The 21,131-nt window shown below is 37.7% G+C and overlaps 1 protein-coding gene across 1 annotated transcript in view; it reads left to right on the forward strand.

The window, feature by feature from the left end:
• Positions 1-21,131, forward strand: part of pex14 (peroxisomal biogenesis factor 14) — an 83,504-nt gene that overhangs the window by 51,644 nt on the left and 10,729 nt on the right. Inside the window, exons 5-7 of the mRNA XM_052105267.1 lie at positions 5,236-5,321; positions 8,953-9,055; positions 13,547-13,644. Of these exons, the coding sequence (XP_051961227.1) occupies positions 5,236-5,321; positions 8,953-9,055; positions 13,547-13,644 (287 nt within the window). The remainder of the gene's footprint in view (positions 1-5,235; positions 5,322-8,952; positions 9,056-13,546; positions 13,645-21,131) is intronic.

The following is a 21,131-nucleotide window of genomic DNA, read 5'->3' on the forward strand; positions in this document are numbered from 1 at the left end:
AGGGTACACTCTGAATAGAAAAATGAGACAAAAGGCAACCAAAAACAGCTTTAAAAACCTTTGTAATTTGTCAGTCTGAGTCTGTTGGGCCCCAGCTTTTGAATTGTGTTGGTTCAAAATAAAATAATCTAAAGAACAAGTTCATCATTTGTGAATGTGTCTCTTAAATCAGAAAACCAGACACTTTTAACAAAGTGAATTCAACAAAAATCATTCAACAAGTGTATTTTGTCAGGTAATTATGACGTTTAACCAATATTTGAGATGTGTTAAACACTATTTGACTGAAATGGTTATCTCAGAATTAATCTCAGAAATAATTTATTTTAAAAAAGACAAATGTTTTGACTTACACTTGACTAAGATATATTGAGTTTTCTTTTGACTAAAATGACGAGACTTTTAGTCGAACTAAAACTTGACTAAGATACCTTAAATTCTCTTTTGACTAAAACTAGACTAAAATGACGAGACTTTTAGTCGACTAAAACTTGACTAACAAAAAAAGATATGTGAATGACTAAATATGACTAAAACTAACAAGGACATTTGGCACAAGACTAAGACTAAGACTAAATTAAAAATAGGTGACAAAATTAACACTAATCTGAACTACAGGCTCAACAATAAAACATATAAAACTTCTTATTGTTGATCCCTGATTGGTTTTATTTGTATTTTCTTCAAATGAACAAGAGTTACCCATTTGCGTAGGTGTGTAATTAATTCCACCACACCAGGTGATGGCACGGGCTTACGATATGATGTCTGCTATGTTACGACAATCTCCTGAGTGTGGCCTGCATGGTTGGCCCGGCCTGTAGGTTTATTACCTCTGCGGGTTATGAGCTCCAGGCTGGCCGCTGATTTACCAATCCTGAATGAAGTTCGCATAATGCTTAACCTGTATGACAATAATTCCAGATGTATTCCACCCTCATTTATTGCCACCCTGTCCTTGACTCCCAGCTATCTCATGTTTTGTAATGAAAGTGATGTTGATGGGATGGCCTTGTAGTTAGGCTTCGGCCCCCCTAGAGTGGGGGTTTTTATATCAAAATGGCTATGAGAGAATGGCATAATAAGGGGAGAGTGAGGAGATCTTTGCATGGGTCAGGCTGGAAAGAGGGGGTCCCTCTCTCTGATGTCCTTGTTATGGGGACGATGCATAGAGACCCACATCCATCTCTGTCGGAGTAATGGATACTCTGATCTCTATTTTCAAGCGTCAGAAGGACAGTAGAGCCTTCTCTGAACCCAATAAATTTGCACAGAGATTGGAAAAAAGGGGCATGGAGGCCATGCTCACACCATAAGTGACAAAATAAAAAGCAGAGGTGGAGGGGGTGCTGAGGTTGGAAGAGGAGTTTTTTGGACCTTGGTTAAAGTAGGGGATCGGTCAGGGACAGTTAAGCTCAAGGACTCTGAATTAACCCAAGCCACCATCATTGTTGTCCCACATGCATACACTCTGGCAAGGACACCAGAAAGTTGGAACTGTGATATCCACTTCTGTTAATGTGGTGTTTACCATTGATACAAGAGTGACAATGTGTCAGAAGGTCTGAAAATTGAAGTTTTAGGAAGCTGTAGGTTTGCATATTTTTTTTTATGTGCTTTCAGGTGTAGAATGTAACCTAAACTCATCCCAACTCGATCTTGTGGTTGACTTCTAGATTTTTGTTTGTGTGTCGGATTCCTAACAAAATTTATTGGATAATTAAACTTATGGTATAATATTATTACTACTCAGTCTATTCAGTTAAACTTCTTTTATTTTTTTAAATGTACAAAGTACTGGATTTTTTTGTTTTTTGTTGCACTGGCCAATATAACTTAAGACTTTATACTCTTAGATCTAAGAGTTTATTCAGATTCCTGTTGGCATGGATGCAGCATCTTGCAAAAGCAAATGTTTTTGGTTTCTGATGCTATTGCAGAAATACTCTATTCCAGCAAAAAGCAACAAAAACACGAACACTCCAAACACTTAACGAGGCTTCCCATTCTATTCATAGGGAAAAAAGATTGAATACTGCTAGAAGTAGTTTGGCATGCAGATGCGGTGGACTTCAGCATTTCTAAAATGTTTTTATGTAAGGGAGAATGTACTGTCAGCCGGTTGATATCGCAAAATAAACTCTGACAGGGTCATCGGGATCCGCCGCGAAGTGTCATAATGCATCTTATTACAAAACTACTTACCAAATAAACATGAAACATTGATTTGATTTAAAATTATTTCATCAGCAATACCTGGATAAGCAGTTGCTATTTAAAGAAATCAGACTGCTAAATGCCACCATTGACCAATCAGAATCGAGCATTCCAGACAGCTGCATAATAAGTACATGCAATACTTACCTCTTGTGCGCTTATTGAAAGCATGCCAATGATTATAACTCTTCTGGTTCTTGTTTCTAAAGTTGTCCACCCCTGACCTATTCAAAGATATCACCCATTATTTTCCACAACTGAATGTGTCTGATAATATGGGGGGCTTACCAAGTGAGTATTTGGCTGGTCATGTGATCTTAACATGTCTGAGACCATGTAGAATAAAACTGCCACTAATATGTCTAGTCTTGATTTTATTATTGTACATAGTTTTAGACATTTTTGTCAAAAGTAGTATTCAAAAAGTACTATTTAAAAGTACTATTCATTCAAGCCTTTTGAAAATAGAAAATATGGTGCACCTTTCACACAACCGGTTAAAAAAACTAGTGTTACTTTGCTAGCCTATTAGAGAGCCTGTCTATTTGTATTCAGTAGAGCAGATTCAAACAAATTACAGTAACACACCTGTTCTGCAGACCTTGCTATGTTACAAAATGGAGCATTTTGTATCTGACATGTTGACCTGTCTGAGCCAGGCTTGCTTTAATTACTTCTCTGTTTGGTGTGCCGTTAAACATTTGCATGATAATTTCTCCCTGCTTACTGTTGGCAGAGCTTTGCCAGATTGCTACAGTGTGAATTTAAATGGCTGCTCCTGCTTTTGCAAACACGGAAGAAAGTCTTTTGGGTTTAAAACAGAATTAAGGTTTGTAATAATGACAGAATGTTTATTTTTGGCTAAACTATCCCTTGAAACATCCTAACCGTATAGCTGTTTGAAAGTCATCTCTTTGGGCTTGTTCTTCTAAAGTAGATTGTTTTCATTTTCGGTGTTTTTGCACTGAATATGTTTTTCTTGTATTTGTTTTTTCTGCCGGGTCAACATGTCTCTCTGAGAATAAGTGTGAGGGGTGAAGAGCGACTCTTTGATGTGGTCTTTTATTTCCTGATAGTACTCGCTGTGCTTATGTGACATTCATGCCCCATCTCACTGTTAGTGAGTACTTGTGCAAGCTCTGAGCAGAAAGCATGCAAGTAATCTTTAAACCGATCCTCATTTCCATTTCTTCAAGATCACATTTAGATCACAACAGAGTGATAGAAGTGGGAATTTCCGTTATGCTCAGTCATAGCTGATGAAATGACTCACTTTCTGTTTTACAGTAATGTGGTTCTTAATCTAGTCAAGTCAAATACATTTTATTTGTTTAGTGCCTTTCACAACACACAATTCTAGAAGTTCAGATCTAGATTACGCACATTAGAGTCAATTTTCCATGGTCACATGTAATGAGATAATTAGTTTTTGTTTCTTTTTCTTTTCTTTCTCTCTCCCTTCTAAGAACAATAAAACTGATTTATTTGTCTATCGACTTCAGTCATGGTAGTTGCCATATTTAATTTGACGTAAATGAAAATGAGGCTGTGAGAAGAAAGAAATATTCCAGGTTCAATTCAAGTTAAGCACAATCTACAGAATTTGAGGCATAATGTTGATTACCACAAAATTTTATTTTGACTTAATCCTCGTTTTCTTAAAAGAAATAAGCAAAAATAGAGGTTACAGTGAGGCTTACAATAGAAGTGAATCGGGCCAATCTTTCAATGCTGTAAAGGCTCTTGTGTTGGTATAATTTATAAACACACTTACATTAATTGTAGATTTAATGTAAGTAGAATTTGTGTATTATTTGAGCTGTACATTTATTTAAATTGTTCTTTTTACGGACATTTTAGGGTTTATGGCATTATGTCGTCATGGCAAAGAAGTTGTAAAATTAGATATATCTTTAAACAGAAAGGTTAGTAACTGATTTTATCACTCTAAAAATAAGTTACCATGCACATTGTTTAGATCTTGCAGCTATACTTTTAGCATTTTTAGCATTTATGGATTGGAACCATTCACTTTTATTGCAAGTGCCTCACTGTTTTTTTCTTTTTTTAAAGAAAAGCATGGTTAAAATGATTGTTTTTGGTAATCAACATTATGCAACAAATGCTGTCGATTGAGCTAAACTTATATTGAACCCAGAATATACCTTTAGTTGACAAGATCACATTTAATTTCCACAACCTATGCTTCCAGGAGTGTCTTCTGGAAACATTTTTGTAAAGACGCCTTTGCAGTGTTTTGTTGGCTGAACAGTCGACACACAGGCACTCAGCAATTACACACACTGGGTCTCATTCATGAAACAATATCTGAAAAAATGTCTGTAAAAACCTTTCTTGCATAAAATTTTGTATTGAACCAATTTTTGTAGTAATCATTCCTAATCATTTCTCTGTAAACCATTCAATAACCATTCTATAGATTTAAGAATTTTACTAATCAAACAAATTTGTGTAAATCATGCATAAACAATTCTTTCATAATTTACGTATTAAACTAATTTCTTTATAAATTGTTCATAATCCATTCTTACATAAAGTATATTGTCAAATTAAACAAATGTATACATCAATTGTTCATAAACCATTTGTGCATACATAAATTGTCAAATTGAATTTCTTTGTAAATTGTTCATGAATCATTCTTGCATAATTTGTTGCATCAAACACATTTCTGTGTAAATCTTGAATAAACCATGCTTCCATAAATTGTCGAATGCAACAAATGATATTTTCATCATTCATAAACCATTCTTACATACTTAAATTGTAAATCGTGTTTTTGTTAATTAGTCACAAAAACATTTGTGCGTAAATTGTAGCATTGAATGATTTGCACAAAAATGTGTTGTACATTTCTAAGGGCCTCACAACCACGATTTTGTTTGCATCAAAGTAAACAAGGTGTCTACCTTGACTAAGAAGAACCATGGCATCTCTTCAGGTTTGGCAAAATAACAGCAAAAAAAAATTATAGTTTTTGTGTATGTGTCTCTGCAGGTCCCCCAGGTTACAGGTGGAGAAACTACGGTGCTCTGGCTGTGTTCTTGATGGGAATGGCCTTTGGCTTCCATCATCTTTACCGGGTATGTGTCTATGTGCTACCAGAATCCTCTGCTCTCAAAATGTGTTTATAATACTGAGAACTCAATCCTAGTTTTTGCGTGACTGTGTTGCATTGAGATCAAGCATGGTAAGCCCAGCACTGAATGGATCACTGTGGTTAGTCAATCTGTCAAACGTCATCAGTATAAGCTCACCTTAACCCCTAAATTCCTTCTATCTTTTCCCTTTTGGGAAAAACCCAGCATTGCTATTTACACTGCCCTCTAAATACACTTTAAATTACCACATGATTTTGTACGTGGGCACAGATGGGTATGTGGGCTTGTGTGAAGGAGAGACGCCGTTTTTAGGTGACTGTAATCCCACAGTGCCCACAGGGGCATGTGGACTCCATTACTGTTTTATAAGAGAAGCAAAATGGAGCACTGGCCCCTTAGAGGGCATTTGCAATGATGGGAGATACGGAAGTCCCATGATGTCATGATTAGGGTGCCTTTTTTGTGTGTACAGCGGAGTCGGGCCGATCTGTATTTGGCGTCAGAAATACTATGCTTTTTTCTGCACTTGGCCACTTCAGTTACTCTCTCTGCTACTCTCAGAACACGGGTCTATAAAGCCAGTGTCCCCATTTACAGTAACCCACATGACTGCTGTTATTAATCTGAGGCTCAACCCTGTGTCATTGTAACAAAGAATGTCACATTTTCAGTTGACAAGAGTTGGTGTGTGAAAATATTTTCCTGCTCTTAAAAATCTGATCTTTGAAGAATGTGCAAAAGCACATCAACTCCCTCACTGTTTCGTTTTCTTTTTTAACTAATTCGTATCATTATTAACATTGCTCGTACTGTACTTAAAGGGATAGTTCACCTAAAAATGAAAATTCTCTCATCATTTACTCACCCTCATGCCATCCCGGATGTGTTTGACTTTTTTTTCATCTGCTAAACTCAAATGAAGATTTGTAGAAGAATTGATCAGCTCTGTATGCCCATACAAAGCAATTGAATGGGTGCCAACATTTTGAAGCTCCAAAAATCAATTAAAGTAATACATAAGACTCTAGTGGTTAAATCCATGTCTTCAGAAGTGATATGATAGGTGTGGTTGAGAAACAGATCAATATAAATTCTCCTCACTGCTCAGTCAGTCTCCACTTTTAGTTTCACACTCTTCTCTTTGTGTTTTTGGTGATTCACATTCTTCATGCATATCGCCCCCTACTGGGCAAGGAGTCAAGTCAAGTCAAGTGGTTTTTATTGTCGTTTCAACCATATACAGTTAGTACAGTACACAGCGAAACGAGACAACGTTCCTCCAGGACCATGGTGCTACATTAAAAACAACATAGGACAAACACAGAACTACATGAGACTACACAACTAAATAAAATACCTACATAAAATACCTATATATATATACCTATATACCTATATAAAGTGCACGTGCAAACATGTGCAAAAAGTATGGGACAGTACAATAAATTTCTAACAATGAACAGGACAATAGGCACAGTGAGAGACAGGAGAAGAATTTATAGCACAAAATGACTTAAAAATGTATCTGTTTCTCATTCACACCTATCATATCACTTTTGAAGCTATGGATTAAAACAAAGTCATACACACCATTTTTGTGTGAACTATACCTTTAAGGATATGGATTTGCACAAACCCCTTTGTTGAGCTTCAGTGTGTAACTGATCCAGTTGTGACCTTTGTGCTATGAACATGAGTGATGACTCAAATCATGTGACTTGTTGAGAGATCTATGTTCTAGTATTTTAACCTGGCAGATGATAAAACAGGCAGGGGGAAAATCCCCATAAAATTACCTTGAAAGTGTGACCATAGCCATATTAAGGGGCCAGAATATCGCAGAGATTTAAGGGTGACCCTTTGACTTGAACCAGTAAGCATCTACCTGGCAACCACTCAGAATACTCTAGCCACCACCTAGCAACACATAGCAATGCCCTGACAACCACCCACAACACCTCTGCATTGTGTTAACTACTTTAGCCCAGGCAAACACCACTCACTTGTCCTTCAGAGCATCTAACTGTCCTGATCTTTTTACTTATTCTTTCCTTGTAACACTCTCTCTCCCTCAGTCTTCCTCTCTCTGAAATACACACACACACAGACTGTGGTTCTCCAGTCCCCCGTGTGCCTCTCTGCTGATCGTGGGCTCTGTGCCCATGGCTGTGGTCGCAGGGAGGTGCTGTTCCCTGTTGTGAGAGCTCTCACTGCTGTCATGTCAAAGAAACTGCTCCGGTGTGCCTCCATATGCCCCGTCCTCCTCCTCCCCTTTATTTATGTTATAGAGAACATTGTAAACACCGCTCACAGCAGCTGTCTTATTAGCTACCCTGGTGTTGACACTCATTTTGAATTTTCAACTTAAAAGTGTTTATTACTTATCCCGGTGTCAACAACGCTTGCGCTGTTGTGAAAACCTGTTAAGACCAACTGTTTTCCAGACAGAGTGCCTGTGCACGCATGTTATGCTTTAGAGCACCCAGCTATTCACCAAATGCCATGTTAATCTCCCTCTCTATGCACCATTTGTTTGTTTAGGGAACCAAATCAGCATGTGCATTTGGAAATAAAAAAAGAGATGGCGTGAGAGTCAAGCGGAAACGCTAGCCGCCTGACCTTTGATGCTTGTTCTCAGTGTTTGGAGATGTTATTCTAAAAGGCTTAAACTTTGACAAGCAATTGTCCTCAGAAGGTGGCATATTCAAATGGAGAAGCCAGCCTGTGGGCTAAAAGATTTAATGATGTTGAACCCAGAGTCATGCCCCGATGCTTAATTCTTGGCCTCAGTGTCAGCCATTGAGGCAAATTGCTCAGGATGAAGTGAGAAAACCACAAGATTTTTGAGATGTTTTTAAAAAAGAAAAAGCTCTTGTTTCTTTCAGCATGAATGCAGGCCTATTATAATTCATATAATGATGTTTTCACTGCTGTCAAACATAATACTGATACCCTGCAACGAAGCACAAACATAAGAATTGTACCATTTCTTTTAGTTTTTTTCTCTGTTTGCCAATACAGTAAATGTGGTAAACAACATTTAAAGACCCCATGAAATCGCTTGACAAACGCAGTTTACTTTAGCCTACATAGTTTACATGATTACTGTTTTAACAGGAAGCTTTGGTGAGACATTGAAGTGCTGTTTTTTTAGTAGCCCATGAACTGTGATTTGCTAGTTGATAGTTGAATGTTGGTGATATTAGGGAACATTCTCACTCTAGAGAGCATTTGATTGGACAAAAATCTGTCTGGTGCAAAATGAGTCATCAATATTTTTGGTCAGTGTTCTGGCACGATAAGGCTGTAAATGTAAATGCACATATCTGATAAAAGTGAATTTTTTCAACGTTTAGGGTACAATAGCTACTAGATGCCTCAAAAGGAAAACTCATAGACTAAAAGCAATAAAACTATTTATTTCATGGGGTCTTTATCCAAGGCATTTTTACGAACAAAAGAAGCCTTCAGTGAGGTTTTTGTTGAGTTTTGGTTGGCTAATAGATTTGCCCTTTGTTCGAAACATGTAGCAGCAGAGTGTGTCTCAGTCCGTGGGCCTGTTTGCACTGTTCCTGAGTGGAATTCTAATAGCTTGCCATGTTTTTGATTGCAGAAATACATCCTTCCCCTCATTATGGGCAGCAAAGAGGACAAGAAACATCTGCAGAGGATCGAGAGCAACATTGCGGATATGAATGGCACTCTGACACAGACAGGTGAAGATTAATATCTTCATCACTTTTTCCTCCTTAACATTTTCCTTCATTTATCTGTCACCAAAATCTGCTCACATTTTACAAATGACGGTCCTGTCATTTCGCTTTAATTTGAAATTGCTTGTTTACTGTCAGCTCAGCTTCAATTAATTACGTTTTGCTGAAAAGCTCTTAACCTCAGAATATTAATGAGGGGAAGAGAAATGACAGCGTTTTTTTTTTTTTTTTTGTTGCCTTAACTGCATGGCAAGAAAGTTCATTTTAATTTTCGGCATGGTGGTGTGGCTCCCCGGTTGAGCCCGGAGCGCTCTGGTGATTAAGTATGCGGTGACAGGTGCGTCTCCCGCCTTGGACAGGTGAGGAATCTGAACTAGGCTGTCAGAGAGGAATGCCTCTTCTCCTCCTCCTCTCTCCTCCCCCTTCACATCCCCCAATCTTACCACCACGCAGCCGGTGTAATTAAACATCCCAGCAACCATGAAAGCGGGACACTTCCGAAGAAACTTTGGCTCGTTAGTGCCGCAGTCTACTTGCAGCTGGGTGACTCTTTATAGGAGAGTTTTTTGTTCTAAAGACAAGATAGGTACAATGCAAATTATGATGTAAATTAGTGTAGTTTTCAGCAGTCTAAAACAATTCATATTGTTAAAGCCTTTTTACAGAGAATTTTTTATTTTTTTTTAATCTTCAAAATAATTATAAACTAAAACATATTAAAATTATAAGGCAAATATTTTATTATTTGCTGGTTACACCACATGACATTTGTAGAGCCTTTAGATCAACTTTTTATGTTGAAAATGTTTAAAACATTTCAAAATGTAATAAAAACCAACACAAACAGCAATCTTACATTTTGAAGAACTGGGCACAAGCATTTTAAACTAGATTTTTATGAAATGTTCCTTTTTATCCATATTGGTTATTGACCCTCGGTTGTGTTTTCACAGCTGGCTGCTTTTCTCCAGTCTTTCAAAATTTCTTTATGCCTTTATGGTTAAAACCATTTACATTTTTGGGTTATTAAATATTTATTTTTTGAAAATAATTAAAATACTTATTTAATTTATTTTAAAAAAAAAAATTATATAATTAAATGAACACAAATACAAAGATTTTATTTAAAATAACTTGCTGCATTGTTTTATTATTATTATTATTATTATTATTATTATTATTATTAATTAGAGACCTTGCTACGTTTTTTTTTTCGAGAGTTTTATCCCCCCATTTCATCGTCTCTCACATCCTTATTTGTCATTGGCCCTATGTGTCATGTTGTTTTAAGAGGTGTTCACAACCAACAGTTTTTTGCCAGACTCTTAAAATGTCATAAAGATTAAATCCTCATTTTTAGGTACAATTGATCTCACATATCTTAAAATCTAATTTTATTTAGTTCTACAAGATTTTCTGGGTGAGTGTTTCCTCCCATCCTTTTCCGATACCACAAACCTTTAGTGTTTAGTGAACTGCCCGTTAGAGTTGGATATGTAACACAGTATGTAAAAGTGAAACAGTACATGCAAAGCAGATATTGATTAATTACAATAGACATGGGATTTTGTTCCTGTTATCATTGGTAAAATAGACAGAGTAAACTAGCCGTTAAACTATATTGATTTTGGCTTATAAATCCATGAGAATACATTTTATCTATGACACCTGTTCACATGTTATGCATTGTTTTTATTATCCAATTTATTGAAGTAAGCAGATGTAGGGTAGATAATGATAAAGGCAAGTAGGACTTTTACAAAGATGATTTTAGTCTCCACGTTAATATTATCTTCCCAAGCTTTTGTTTTCTGGTTTGGGAGGCTTACCGAAAGGCCAATCAATTGTGAGCCATAGCAGGCCAGCTTCATGTGGCTTTCTTAATCTGATTAACAAATCAGCCTCTTCATTGCCATTTCGGTTTCACATATGCAAAAAAATACAAATAAATCCCTCCGGTCTTGCTCTTATTTTATTTGGTTTTAGCAGGATTCCTGTTTTGTTTAGCATCACATTCAGATGATAAAAGAGTATTTACATTGCTCTAGGCTCAAACTGCTTTTCATATTTCCTCTGTGAAATGCTTGTTCCTGGCTATATATTTTTTCCCCTTTCTCTTCCTCCCTCATTTCGCCAATTGTTTTCTCCTGGAAGAGGAGAACCGTATCTACCCCCAGTCACTCAGTCAGTCACACTCCTGATCTAATTTGCTGTGGCTGCAGTAGCCAAGTTGCTATTGTAGTTAATGACTGTTTCAGTTAACTGTTTGGGAGAGGGCTGCAATTACAGAGTGAGTTTCCCCCTCTTCTCACAACGTGAGTAATAGTAACTGACTGCCGCTCTTGCCAATTGCCCACACTCCTTTGTTAAAGTTTGTGTATTTTTCTAGTGCCAAGCGCATTGGAGTAATGGATTCCTTTGAATGTGGCTCCATTGCTTCCACAGCTTTTGAGTGTAGGCCTTGACTCACATTATGATTTCACAACAACTTTCCACTCGCAATTAATGAACAGGTCTTGAAAACACTTCATCGTACACTCTCGCATGTGCAGACCGTAACGAAATTGTGCTAGCTATTTGGTCTCTTTGTCTGTGGAGAGCATATTGGTGACCAGCTGGCCAATAAAGCCACAGGCTGGCCAGGACCTATGTAGTGTACATTATATTGAGGTATTTACTGAATAATTTACGCTGAACACACTGTCTACCTCCTCACAGCAGCTGTGAAGCCACTTGCAGGATCTCAAATTCACCCAATAGTTTCCTCAAAAGACAGGGTTGTTGGAAACCCGAGCCTCACTAAATGGAAGCATTATTTCTCGTGTTTCGAGTCTGGAGCAAATGTGTGGTGGGTTTAGAGCTTTGGTACAGTTGGTGCTCATTCTTAATGTCATATTTCAGGAATTGCTGTGGTTGACAGACTGTGGTGGCATTCATGCTCGGTACAAGGCTAAATATAAGTAGACTTTTATCCCTACTGCAATTGAAATTTTAAATAGGATCTTAAGATAATTTTAATTGTGTTTTATTATTATTAATTTTGTCTTGTTTGTTGTTTGTTTGAGCCTCTGTATAAAGACAATTTTCTACCCCTCCATGGGGATGGGCAATAATGTTTTTGAATTGAATTGAATACATGTATTTCTTTTAGCCATTTTTAAATGATAGTAGAGTACTTCTGAGAGAACTGATGAGAAATGACAAGCACAAGGGAGGGTAATGGGTTCAGGAAATGTTACAAAATGGATTCAAATTCATGTCGCCCACCTGAGCACCATGACTCAATGACCGCTAAGCCTTTGAATTCTTTAGGCTGCTTCCTAAGTCCACAATTCTGCATGAACCCAGACCTAGAAATAGAAATGCTCTTTATTATATACTTTGGAAAATGATGACATTAGGATGCTGAACGCAGAGTATTCAGATTAGTGTAAATGTGGCTTACTCTCTTCCTCACGGCCACAGTTCTCAAAGCTCATTCGTGTTCGTGTATATTCAAAAATGTTGCACCAAGATGCGTCACACCAGGCTTGACATCACTTACGAAACCTCTTGTTTCTAATACAGTCATTTCTAAGGACTGGTTTGTACCATCATTATTACCCACGTTTCAGTAAGAAAGAGTGTTTATTATCTCTTCTTCCTTAAGCAGTAAAACTTTCATCCTTTTTGGCTGACTTTGCCATTGTTACAGGTCAACCAATAAGACAGACAAAGGTTGTTAGAGGAAGAAACAGAGAGTGAAAAGGCTGTTTCTATGATAGGAGAGCCCTGAAACCGCACGCTGGAGAGCCAGCAGTCGGCAGCTAATAATATCTGCTGATGTTAATCCAATTAGAGTTGATTTAACACTTTACAGAGCATGATTTATAGAGGCGTTTATTGGTTTTCTGTAACATAATCAGTTTGGAAACTTAATGCATTGTTTGGGAATGCATGTGTGACTGGAAACAGGGCGAGAGCAACTTGTGCTCTGGGTTATTTGAAATGATATCCCCATTAATAACACCAACTCTGGCCCTGCCACAGCTGTTTTTCTTGGGCTTTCTCTAATCCTCGGTACCAACACAAACTGACAATAATTCAATCTTCAGAGAGGATGGAAAATGAGCTGTATTTAGTAAGATTAGTGAGGACAGTAGTGTCTAGCCCGGCTGCCTCCCAAATGAGTGGCTTTTTTTCCACCTTGTTGATTGTTTGGAGACTTTGATAGAGCCAGCATTTCAAAACCATACTAATGGAGGTTAAGAGACTGTGATTTGATATAAGAGCAGACATCAGTGATTAATCTTGTTCAAATAGTGGTGTCTAATATTACTGATTGAACTGAAGGCTAACTAAAAGAGAAAATGATTGTGTTGATCGACAGTAATGGTTGCAAACAAACAGACATGTGGATTTGCACTGGATCTCAATTAAAGTTTATATGCTTTTGGGGCTTTGGTAATTGTTTAGGGTATAGTGTAATCTGCTTGTGTGTGTTTTTGGATGCAGTCACCCAGTTACAGATGACCCTGACTTCGGTGCAAGAACTGCTGGTCCAGCAACAGAAGAAGATACAGGAGTTGTCACAAGAGCTGGCTAATTCACAGGTAATCACACACACACACACAGATGTACAAACTCCTTACATTGACATAAAGGTACACTTCGATGCCATTATTTATTCACCCTAATGGCATTTAAAATCTGTATTACTTATATATTTTAATATATTTTATAATTTCTAGAGTGCTAGTTTTCATAATGCACAATGGGCTGGTGTGCCCCAAAAATGACAAATACAAATCATAAAATTTAGATCTTCAGAAGCTATGTAATTGCTAGGGACAGACCAAAATTTAAGTTGTAATTTGCTGTTAATCAGTCGTAATCTTACCCTCTGCTGCAGCTCTCAAATGTTAAACATACAGTGAGGAAAATAAATATTTGAACACCCTGCTATTTTGCAAGTTCTCCCACTTGGAAATCATGGAGGGGTCTGAAATTGTCATCGTAGGTGCATGTCCACTGTGAGAGACATAATCTAAAAAAAAAAATCCAGAAATCACAATGTATGATTTTTTAACTATTTATTTGTATAATACAGCTGCAAATAAGTATTTGAACACCTGTCTATCAGCTAGAATTCTGACCCTCAAAGACCTGTTAGTCTGCCTTTAAAATGTCCACCTCCACTCCATTTATTATCCTAAATTAGATGCACCTGTTTGAGGTCGTTAGCTGCATAAAGACACCTGTCCACCCCATACAATCAGTAAGAATCCAACTACTAACATGGCCAAGACCAAAGAGCTGTCCTAAGACACTAGAGACAAAATTGTTCAACTCCACAAGGCTGGAAAGGGCTACGGGAAATTGCCAAGCAGCTTGGTGAAAAAAGGTCCACTGTTGGAGCAATCATTAGAAAATGGAAGAAGCTAAACATGACTGTCAATCTCCCTCGGACTGGGGCTCCATGCAAGATCTCACCTCGTGGGGTCTCAATGATCCTAAGAAAGGTGAGAAATCAGCCCAGAACTACACGGGAGGAGCTGGTCAATGACCTGAAAAGAGCTGGGACCACCGTTTCCAAGGTTACTGTTGGTAATACACTAAGACGTCATGGTTTGAAATCATGCATGGCACGGAAGGTTCCCCTGCTTAAACCAGCACATGTCAAGGCCCGTCTTAAGTTTGCCAATGACCATTTGGATGATCCAGAGGAGTCATGGGAGAAAGTCATGTGGTCAGATGAGACCAAAATAGAACCTTTTGGTCATAATTCCACTAACCGTGTTTGGAGGAAGAAGAATGATGAGTACCATCCCAAGAACACCATCCCTACTGTGAAGCATGGGGGTGGTAGCATCATGCTTTGGGGGTGTTTTTCTGCACATGGGACAGGGCTGACTGCACTGTATTAAGGAGAGGATGACCGGGGCCATGTATTGCGAGATTTTGGGGAACAACCTCCTTCCCTCAGTTAGAGCATTGAAGATGGGTCGAGGCTGGGTCTTCCAACATGACAATGACCCGAAGCACACAGCCAGGATAACCAAGGAGTGGCTCTGTAAGAAGCATATCAAGGTTCTGGCGTGGCCTAGCCAGTCTCCAGACCTAAACCCAATAGAGAATCTTTGGAGGGAGCTCAAACTCCGTGTTTCTCAGCGACAGCCCAGAAACCTGACTGATCTAGAGAAGATCTGTGTGGAGGAGTGGGCCAAAATCCCTCCTGCAGTGTGTGCAAACCTGGTGAAAAACTACAGGAAAAGTTTGACCTCTGTAATTGCAAACAAAGGCTACTGTACCAAATATTAACATTGATTTTCTCAGGTGTTCACATACTTATTTGCAGCTGTATCGTACAAATAAATAGTTAAAAAATCATACATTGTGATTTCTGGATTTTTTTTTTTTTTTAGATTATGTCTCTCACAGTGGACATGCACCTACGATGACAATTTCAGACCCCTCCATGATTTCCAAGTGGGAGAACTTGCAAAATAGCAGGGTGTTCAAATACTTATTTTCTTCACTGTAATTGGTTATTGCATGTCTCGTCACTGACCTCAAACGCGATGCGTCTTCACATGCCATGTTTGAATTGAACGAGACCGCAAATGAGATTTAAGAGCAGCGACGGAAGCCAAGACTTTTGGCGGAAAATAACTTCAATGTTGGTCTGTCCTTTACACAAAGCAAATGTATTCTACTCAAAATATCTTCTTTTGTGTTCTTGTGGATAAAGAAAGTCAAATGGGTTTTTAATTGTACAATGGCGGGTAAATGATAACAGCTTTTTAATATTCAGGGGTTACCTTCTGTCCAGTTGTAGTTGCGGTAAATGACCATTACGGAGTTAAAGTAACATTTTGACTCAATTCAACAGATAATACAGGCAAGCATTCCTCCAGTTTTTGTCATTCTTCTCATAACATACCGAGTGTAAAGAAAGAAAGAGATACGTTAGGAATTCTCTAGAACTGTGTTTGTGACAATAATAGCCGGCAAAAATTTGTTTTTTTACATTTTTCTTTCAATCTTCTTCATTGCATAAGGATCATAAGACATAAATATTTCACATACATTACCTAAGTACCATCAAGCAACGTAATCAACAGGAAAGAAATGCATGAATTGCCTTTTATCCTCTGAAATCTCGCCTTTGGTACACTAAGAGGGTGTAGCTTATGTGAAAAGAAAACGTCAAAAAAGAGAAAAAAAAGCTGCAGGAATTTAGCTGTCTAGAAATAGTTGCATTCCATTCGGTTGTGTCATCTCAGAGATATAATGAATGATAGCCAACACTCTTGTTGATCTGCTGAGTTTAAATAAAGCCCTCAGTGTGCATTATCGAAAGGACCTTAGCAGCACTCAGTTTCAGGGGCACAGCCTCTATAAAACAAGGCCGCTTTGATCTTAAAACAACACAGGGCATTTTTCAGTGACACTGAAACTGATGCTTCACCCTGATGTGAATATTAGTGTTGACAGAGCTCATATGAGATTCAGAAGAGAACAATGTGCATTGGCAGGACAAGGCATGTCATGGGAGCTCCATAAAGAACATGTACGACCATCTCCGGAATGCTTAAGCAAGCCATCCAGGGACAGGAAGTGAACTCACGTTGCAACCCCCTCCTGATCTCTCCTCTGCCTGTCATTGCCTTCTGCTATTTTCAGCTGGGATGAGACCTCATTTAACCCCCACCCAATCAGCAACTAAAGGTGTAAAGTTTGTCTTTGATAGCATTTGTTGAATCATCTGATAGCATTGTTTGCTCTCGTGGTGTCATAAAATCACATTATTATACCTACATTTTTGATGAATAATTTATACATGGTTTGTTGTACTTGTCGTGAAATGAACACTAAAGACAACAGAAGATTCCCTAAAACAGAAGATGATCAGTTCATAAACACTTATTTTTCGCTCTGATCTTCACACAATGCTATCATATGACATCTAAAAACGTTTACTAAAGTGCATAATTTGTAAGACGATACATTTTAATGTTTGCCTTACATCGGTGTTTCCCAACCTTTTTTCAGTCACGGCACCCTTTGAAAATGTACAACATTTTGTGGTACCAATCCCTCAACCCTGGGCAAAGGGGGAAATACCTTTAAATCTTGGCAAATACCTTTAGCAAATACTTTAAAAGGTAGGTAAAAGGATAGTTCACCAAAATATGAAAATGTTCTCATGATTACTTGACCATATGTTGTTCCTAGCCTATAGGAATTTCTCTCTTCTGTGAAACATTCAGCCTAACAACTCCCAGTCACCATTCACTTGCATTCATCTTTTTCCATACATTAAAAGTGAATGGTGACTTAGACTAGATGTTTGCCTAACATCTCCTTTTGAGTTTCATGGATGAAAGAAAGTCATATGGGTTTGTAAAAACATGAAGGTGAGTAAGTGATGACCGAATTTTTATTTTGGGGTCAACTACACCTTTAAGAGTTCAGTGCTATGCCATTAATAAGTAAATACTCTCCCATTTGAAGTTGACAAAATGCACTGAAAATTAACAGATGAAATCCTGAGAAAAATAGGGGACCTTGCTGCTAAAATTCTTATGTTTAATGAAAATAAATAATTTTCTAAATACCATCTTATTATCTATCTTTATTATAGGCTAAATATTATTATGCATGTACTGTATATTATTAATAATATATTATCTATATTATGTAAATCGGTACACAGGCCTCCTTATAAAAATGATTGATTCACAAGCCAGAGAAACACCTGTATTGGTCAGATGGAAATGGGAGTTGTATCAGGTGTTAAACAGGATGATGAAGTAGTCTGTTTTAAGCGTTTCCCTTTACCCTGCTGCTGTTCTGGTAGCATTTTACACATTTCTACCTTTGTTGTCAAATGAGCTGTAATATGAGCGAGTACCATGATGTGACGAGGCAAAACTAGATCGCTCCAATGTTGTGCGCTTGCAATGGAGACAGCTCCATTTATTATAAACAGGAGTGATTGTTTTATCACATCAGTGGCTGGTAGAGACACTGTATAGCAGTGCGCGACTCACTGCAGGCTCATCAAACGTCCAGTGAGCTGCGGAATGCTGTGTGTGCGTGTGCGCGCGCGAGAGAGACAGAGTATTATTATTTTTATTAGAATTATTATTATTTGTTACTATTGACAATTGGATGATATTCTTTTTGTATGTTTATATGCATTTTTGGATTTTTGATGGATTTTTCTCATGGCACTCCTGGTCTCGCCAGGTGGCCACCCAGGGAAGGTCAACTGATAGAGCATTGCATTTGCAGGGTACCAGGGTACAAGTCCAGAAGAACATGCGAGTCGACACGTGAGCTGAAAGTGTCATAGAAGGACAACAAAATGATGTGGTTGCTTCAGCAATTGTGCTTTCATGTTTCAGCAATTTAACTTGCTTTTAGTGCCACACTGTGGACAATTCACCAAGAAAATGCTGCATGTAATGAACCACGAAATATAATTTTTCATAAATATTGCCACAGTCACGTAATACAGGCTGGCCTCTTTCTAGTTTAGACAACCTCAAGTTGTCGCACCATGACGTAACACTAACGATTTCTAGTGTAGACATGGTCAACAACAAAATAAAAAGAAGAATGCACTCGCATGCTTGGGAAAACAAATGAACATATCAATAAGGATAGAAAGCAAAATGTTAATGAGTCAGGAAGTTCTCATCTTTGACGTTTGTATATTATGGCAGCACTGATTTTGTTGGCTTTATCGTATGCTAATTTAATGCATAATGGTGTCATTATCTCAGAAGACTGCTCCTCATGATGATAAGGCCTTCAAATGCTTTATAGATTATAAGCACATACTGTAACTTCAAAAAGAATAGGCGTCTGAAGGAAATTGCTGGCGTTATGCATGCGCTGCCTGCTAGAAATACATCGGCATACCTCAAATGTGAAACTCTATGCACTTTGTATCTTACGATACTGCAGGAAAAAAAAGCGCTTTGGAATAGCAACCGAGGGCATGTTTTATGTCCACAGCTTGTTACGCACGTGGGTGTTTCACTGAAGCATCTGGATCTTGTAGGAAAACATATGCAAACACATCTGGCCCTTCACAAATTAAAGTGAAAATATGAATCTCCCACCCTTCTGAAGTTTGTCAGAAGTGCAGACTCACCACTACGTTTCTCCCCCCAGTATACAGTACTTACATTTCATACTAAAGTTCACCATACATAAACTGACTTGGCAAAAAAAGTATGACTGTATTTGAAAACTGAAGGCAGTATATGGGAGTAGGAAGGCCACAAGGCACATACAAATCCAGTGTTTGTGTCACATCCTGTCTACTAAGATCCTCCATCTGGCTGGTTTTTGAAGGCAGCATAAATATATTCTTTGCTGCCAATTTTTGTTTTATTAATGTATTTTTTTTTCAGTGTTTGACTCAATTTCTACATAGAAAAAAGCATTTTAGTCACTAAATATTTGCTTCGTTATCCCTAAAACTTTTTGTAGAGCATTAAACATGATGTTCAGGGTTCCCACAGTAATTAAAAAAAATTATAATAATTTAAAATTGAGATTTTCACAATTTCACAACATTCATTGACATTAATACAATTTAAAATGTTGTGTTATATAAAATTAAATAAACTAAAATTATATTTACTAACAATACAGTACTGCGCAAAAGTTTTAGGCACTTGTGAAAAATGTTGCATAGTGAGGAAGACTTCAAAAATAATGACATAAATAGTTTTCATTCATCACTTAATGTCATACAAAGTCCAGTAAACATAAAAAAGCTAAATCAAGATTCAGTGTGACCACCTTTGCCTTTAAAACAGCACCAATTCTCCTACTTACACCTGGACACAGTTTTTCAGAATCAGTCTCAACTGATTCTGTCTCTTTGTATAATCTCAGACTGACACAATGTTCAGTGGCAGGTTTTGTGGGGGCCATGACATCAGTTGCAGGGCTCCCTGTTCTTCTATTATAATCTTTTCTATTTGCAAAAGTAATGTTTGAGAGTCTAACATTTATATTTCCTACTGCAACACTAAAGCTGAAGATATAAATAACCATCTTAAGACAAATGCTTTTGTGAAACATCTTATGTGCCTAAGACTTTTGCACAGTACTGTAGGTCTTTTAAGTGGAATCTCTATAATATTATTTTAATTACATACTATTGGAAAAGTCATGGAAATTCATTGGTCAAATATTGAGGGAACCCTTAAGAGGCGTAGTACCTTCATAAACAAAACACTATCGGTGAAGTCATTGACTGGGTAGCGAGGCAGCAAGGCAGATTATGTTTAGAACGCAGCCAGTATACATTAGGTGCACCTCACTCATTAAAAAGACACACCTCTTTAATGCACCTTACAGAAAAATACAGCCACATCAATCTATTGTTCAAAGAACTTTGAGCCGTCATCTGCAACAGCTGCCAAAAGTCAAGGAGATGTGGAATTTTCTCTATCAAATTGAAGATTGAATTAAAAAGCACAGGCTTCGTTTGTCATGGGTGTCTTGCTGGATTGCTGTAGTGTATAAAGTACTCTTCACATCAAAATACCCTTTAAACAAATCATAAAGTCTACTTAGCAGTGATCTTCAATATTGTTTTGAGAGATACGGGGCTGTTGTCTAGAGCCATATGGGAGATTCGGAAATTATTTTCAGGTCCGGAGTGCATATGAGATTAAGAACACGTGTTTGGCTGTGCATCATTTTCAGTATGTGTTTTTCAGAGCTGCCATTTTGGGGTTTTCCACTCTGTGCAGAATGCGCCAAGCTTGTCAATTAAACCCTTTAATGTGGAAATGTGTATTTAACCCAAAACACATGGCAACTCCTGTTTCTTCATCTGCTAAGTAAACATGTCTTATACTTTCAAAACCACACAAGTGTACTTTGTGCTGTCTTGTGAGCGCATTGGGCCTGTTTCTTTGTACCAGTTGCACTGTGAATGTTTGCGCTGAAAAGCCTTTTCTTTTGTAATTTCTATGGATGGGATCCATGCATCCATATATTTCCTTGTTCTATTCCACACAATTATTTAAGCTGCTATTCAAATATCGATGGATAAAGTCTTTGT

The sequence above is a fragment of the Xyrauchen texanus genome, chromosome 35, assembly GCF_025860055.1.
Source record: "Xyrauchen texanus isolate HMW12.3.18 chromosome 35, RBS_HiC_50CHRs, whole genome shotgun sequence".
NCBI lineage: Eukaryota > Metazoa > Chordata > Actinopteri > Cypriniformes > Catostomidae > Xyrauchen > Xyrauchen texanus.